We start from the raw sequence: 5,741 nt of genomic DNA, 5'->3' as shown, positions 1-5,741 counted from the left end.
ATGCTTGTGGAGGTGGAATTATCCCTGCATTCACTCCTCTAGTTGTCTCAAGTTAGTTTCTGGGGTCTCTTCTTTGTACCTCTTCCAGGTACCGACATGATCCCTGTCATCACAGTACTTGAGAACTTTTCAATATTTGTCCCAGAAACATCCTTGTGAGGTAGGGAAATGCCACTATCCCCATTTTAGACAGAGAACTGAGGCACTGAGGGGTCAAAAATCACAAAGGACATAGTTAACAGAACAGTCACTTGAAACAGGGTCCCAGTTTTTCTGCTTCATAAGTGCTCTGCCACTGAATCATCCTACTCCTCTGCACCCCTCTTGAGTATTAGTACCAGTATATATTTTGCTGACATGAAGCCTTCCCCGGGAAGCATTGCTAGGAGTATGTGTAGCTCTCCATGAGTGCTGCCTCCTCCCTCACAAACTACTGTGGGTCTCACCAACTGCTCAACTGCATGGAGAGCGGCACTTCCACCTCTCAGATATGCTCCCATCACAGCTGGGCTCCAGCTCAGACCAGTAACACCAACCTACAGTTCCCTCCTTGTTGCAAGAGATGTAACTGCTTTCTTCCATCAGTGCCCTGAGGCAGGCTCTGCTCCCAGGGTCACTGACCTGTCCTTCTCCCTGTTTTGGTTCCTAAGATCTGTCACTGGCTGACTGTGTTTCACCTATTTTATAACTGCCAGCATTCAGGTCATGCTGTCCTTTTCCTACAGGGACTTGCCCTCCCTCACAGCCAAAGAACAGGTAACTTGCTCTCACATGCCACAGACTTGCTTTGCCTCTAAGAACAGCTGCTTTCCTTTGGAGCAGAGGCCTCCTTTTTAAAAGAAAAAAAACCCAAACCAAAACAAACACCTTTAAATACAATATCAAAACCTTAAAATAAGCCTATGTAAATAAATAGAACACAAACATCACAGTTCTTAGCCTGGAGAGGTTTCTTCAAAAGGGATAACAATTTTTGGCCCTGCTATTTCACCCTGGGATGATGAGCCATCCGCACAGTCTCTTATAGCTGGAGCTGCTTCCTTCAACAGCCTTTCAGATGTACCTTGGTACTGGGACTGTACTCTACTGGAAATCGGCAGCTGCTGGCTTTTTGAGGGTACCCCAGCCCTTTCACCACTCATAGATTCATAAGTTGTTTACAAATCAGGTTCCGTCAGCACCAGGACTGCAGGGATTTCAGCAGCCTCCTGCCCTGCTTCTTTTTGCTGCCTTGGGGAAGCAGAGCCAGGGAGATGGCTGGGGAAACACACGTCTGAGGAATGTCCACCCACCCCTGCCTTCAGGCTCTGGGATCTGCTGCTGTGTACACAATAGTCCACGTGTCCATCGTAGCCTCCAACCTGAATCAGGTGGCTGCTGTCAGTCGGCCGCGGCTGTGTGTGTGGAAGCTCTGGCTTCCTAGCAGGAAGGAGTTTGTGTTCATATAGATGAGGCACATGAGATGTGCACAGCTGTGTGGATTAGCACCACCAATATTATGATAGCAACAGGTAGCAGTGCTAACAGTGACAATTCATCATGTAATGTCTCCAAGCCCGGTTTTACTTATGGAGCAAACACTCTTTCAGCTGGATGGTCTCGGGATCTCAGCAGTGTTTTTAGCACCCAAGCTGAGTCTCCTCGTGCGTGGGGAAAGCTCTGTCCTGGACTCAAGAAGTTCACAAACTTCATCCATTGCCCTGGTGCAGGTCTCGAGGTTGGCAGCCAGCTTCTGGATTTTGGCCTTCAGCACAGCCTGGCTCACTTTTGTGACCTCCTTTGTGTATTCCGGCACGAGGAAGCTGTGGGAGCCGCAGAAGACCATGAAGCAGACGGAGTTGTACAGCGAGATGGAGGCCCTCTTCTCCGACTGGCGCAGCGTGGGGTCCCCCGGACCCTGCCCCCGGCGGAGGAACTCCAGGCAGCCGAGGATTTCCCTCATCTGTTTCCGACAAGTCGTTGCGATTTCCTGCACCTTCCTCACCTCCCGGGAATTGCAGAGCACTAAGGAGAGATCAGAGGTGATGCTGACGGCCCCCCCGGCGGTGGCCAAGCCCAGACCCACAGCCGACGCCAGGAGAGAGGCTCCCAGCGTCGCCGGGCTCAGGGACAGCCCCACGATGGCCGTGACTGCTCCCGCGGCGGTCAGGGTGCTCCCGCTGACGTTGGCAATCAGGGACCTTTTGCGGAGCTTGTTGAGTTTACGAGCCACCTTGTGAAGGTGAGCGATTTGGCCACGCAGCCTCCGTCTCTGATCCAGCAGCTCTACGTGGAAGTGGTGCGTGGGGTCTGGTGTTTGGGGAAAGGCAGCACCGTTTCTCTCCATGGCCTCTGTCCAGAAACAGAAAAGGCTGGGTTGGGATTTATGTTAAAAACATCCATGAGACCTGCTCAGCCTGGACCACCATTTCAGGGGTGGCATCCAGCCAATTTTTTTTTTCTTCACCCGGCTACATGAAAGGTTTGCTGTCTGCACACACGTACACACTCACGTATACACACACACGTGCACGTACACACACGTACATTTAATTACCATGTCCCACTGTAACTTTCAGACAGAGGAACTTTTAAATGTTTTTCTTGTTCCCTGAGTAGACTAAAATATCTTAAGGGCTGGGGTCAGAGGTGCTGTTGTTATTACCTCTGTGAAGACACAAAACGTCTTTTCCAACCCTGGGGACAGAAATTCCCTTGAGATTAAGTGACTCAGTGCCCAGAGTAGTAATGCTGCCAGAACTAATGTGTCGTCCCCGTGATGAGATTCAGAGGATCTGCAATATTCAAGGGCATCTTTCTCAAGAAAGGGCAGGCTCTGAGGAGGTGAAAGCACCCTTCCCAGGTTGTTATTTAGGGGTCTTTTCCCATTAAAGGAGGACAGAGGGAAGCTGCTGAGGGGAGTCAAGGTCTGGCTTTTCCATCTAGGAGGTGAGAAGCTCATTGATGCCTCAGACGGGCATTGTGAACATCCTTCCTTTCTTTAAGCCTAAGCAACTCAAGGTCCTGCAGCATTTTTTTCCATTTGTAACCTGGCGTCAGGGTCTGGACAAAGATGGGAACCATTGTTCTGTGGCGCTTACTCCAACCTGCGATGGTGGATTACCAGTGACAGTGGCAAGGAGGTCTACGGACCTTGTTTAAAAGGTTCATGAAGGGCACATCAGAAAAGTGAGCCCACTTTCAGTGTGCGCTCCCTTGGGGATGGGGGAACAGCTGGAAATACAGGGACCTGTATTTCTAGAAGGTGAATCTTCAGGGTTTCTGTGCTAGGCAATCTCTGATTGCTCTCTCTGTTCTTTGTCACAGGGGTAGAAAGAAATGTTCCAATAAGCATTTTCAGGTTGCTCTAGGGCTGCAAAGTGCTTTACAAAGGAAGCCAGCACCCTTAACTCTGCTTACATACAGGGCAACTGAGGCAAGGGAGGCAACAGGAGTGATGGAGCATTGCCGGTTGTCTGGCGGGAGCAGAGCTTTTGTGCTCCACAACGCTGCACTGTGCACAAGGCTGCGCTGCGTCCGTACCTAGCAAGGTCTAGCCATAGAGCTAAGAAGCTATTTGCAGTCCATAATGCCCTCATAGCCAAAAGAAGTCTCTGCAGCAGAAAGAGTGTGTCCCAGAGCCAACTAAGAAAAACTATTCATTGCTGCAGCCACCTTTTCACTTCTAAGTCTTCTATACTGTGTGAACTGGAGGTGCCCGGTCCCTCACATGGCACACTATATAGTTAGGATCCTTGGGGCTTTCATTCTGCAGAATCTCTGTGTTTCAGAAGGAGGAAACCATAGTCTTTCCATCCTGAAGCGTGTAAGTAAATAATTCTCACCGCAATTTTTTTCCCTTCTACTTGTCCTAATCCATCTTACGCAGAATTCTTTAGGGCCTCTCCCTATGCCCTTCAGAACAGCAACCCCAGTCTCTCTTGGTATCATTGGGCCATTTGAGCCACTTAGTACATTGTGCTTTTCTTAGCTGGAGGCAGTGTCCTCTTATTTTTTACACTATAGCCAGAGATGAAGCTGAAAGCACAAGGACTGACACTAAGCTAAATGGATACCGGCATTTAAATGAACAATGAGCATATCATCAATAAGTTAACAACAGATTATTATGACGATCATTAAACATATCGATTCCTGTAGCCTCTTAACAATTTGTTCTGCAGATTTTCTTGCTGAGAACAGTCTCAAGTAGTAACAGTGGCCATCTCACTGCAGTTAGTAGAACAGTCATTCAATATATAGCATAAGCCGTACAGTGATGCATGTCTTTGGCATACACTGTTTTATGCCAGCATAAAGGAAAACAAACCCAACTCCTGCTCTTAGAGAAAAATCTCCCCAACAATAAAGGTATACATTAGTCCAAAACCTGCAAATGCTTTCCTAATACAGTGCTCGGAGAGACTCCAAAAAATACTAGTTCAAACTTACCTTTAGTTTCCAGCCGACCTCCCCAAAGACAAATTTTGATCTGTTTCTGGAGGAGACCAATTTATAGCTCCTGTGGACCAATTGCTGCGATGGGAATGCTTTGCCTCATACTGGGAGTTTGCCATTTCCTGCTCTCCCTTGTGCAGAAGGATGTGACACACTGGAAAGTGACCTGCGGGACAGCGAGCACACATCATGTTCAGGAAACGATCCCTGCGAATGAACATTGTGTGTTCGCTTTTCCTGAAGTGTAGGGGGAAAAAGATTTAAAAAAAATCTCAGCCTATTCCTGGCGCTGAGCTAGTGCAGTCATTCCCCTCAGGGAACAGTTGCCTTTCCCTGAAATAGCAACTGACTTTACTCTGTGTTGGAATCGCCAATTGCTGATGACTGAAGTTTCCCCCCAACACACATTTAGAGCCAGTGGAACACCAGCCAGCCAGCTACTTCATTCAAGGCCAGTGTACTTTTAAAATCCCAGCTCTTTGGGACAATTGTGCGTGTGACTGGCTGGAGCACAGCAGCACTGTGTGAGAGATGGAGCCGGTGCTCCGCTCCATAAGAAGGAAGCGGCTCCACAGCAAGACGATTGCTCTGAATTCCCATCCCTTCTCCTTCTGAGCAGGTAAAACCATGCAGCATCCTGCAAAAGGAGTGATCTCCCTGTGGTTTTGCTCTGTTTCTTAACCATGGGCACCGCGATGGTTGAGAAACAACCATGTTGTTTTCCTAAGGGGGCTGCCCAGCAATCGATGATCAGAAAGAAAGGGTCATTGGGATCCTCTCTTTTGCCACCTGCTGTTGTGCCCACATACAGACGTGGCCAGAGGGAGGAATTGATGAAGGTGTTGGGGAGGAACAGCCTAAGTGACACTCCTGGTGCTGCCTTTCACACTGAGCCAGGGCCAGCTTTAATCAAAGACAGACTCTTTGGATAGGGTCAGGAAAAAAGGACTTTTTGGTGGCACTAAGTGGTGCAGCCCACCTTAGACCAAAGTGACATGTGTCCTTATTGACACAGGGCCTGCGGTGCCAGGGACATCTGTTTTGAGCAGTTATGCTTGAAGTTGGGGCATCTACTTTCTTGCTTGGTGGATTCTTACTCTTCAGGGCTGTTTGTTGACATGGAACTTCTGATTGTGTCCTAGTGTCCCCCTGGCCTGGCTAATCTGAAAGCTACCTAGCTGTCACTGAGTGGTGAGGCTTTACTGTTGAATGTGTGAGATGTGTAGCTGCGCAATTGCTGGAGCTGACCTTAGGAAGGGACAAGGACTGAGAAGCAGCAGGCAGGGAGAGAAGAAGGCTGGGAT

The 5,741-nt window shown here is 48.9% G+C and overlaps 1 protein-coding gene across 1 annotated transcript; it reads right to left on the bottom strand.

Annotated features, from left to right (window-relative positions):
• Window positions 1–1,585: 1,585 nt before the first annotated feature.
• APOLD1 (apolipoprotein L domain containing 1) lies at window positions 1,586–2,326 on the bottom strand. The gene has a single exon (XM_010565834.1). It carries the CDS (start codon window positions 2,324–2,326, stop codon window positions 1,586–1,588), a length of 741 nt encoding a protein of 246 aa, XP_010564136.1.
• Window positions 2,327–5,741: the final 3,415 nt, after the last annotated feature.

The sequence above is a fragment of the Haliaeetus leucocephalus genome, unplaced genomic scaffold, assembly GCF_000737465.1.
Source record: "Haliaeetus leucocephalus isolate CR32 unplaced genomic scaffold, Haliaeetus_leucocephalus-4.0 Scaffold196, whole genome shotgun sequence".
Lineage (NCBI taxonomy): Eukaryota > Metazoa > Chordata > Aves > Accipitriformes > Accipitridae > Haliaeetus > Haliaeetus leucocephalus.
The sequence above is the reverse complement of the archived record's forward strand: the minus strand, read 5'-3'. Positions and strand labels throughout refer to the sequence as shown.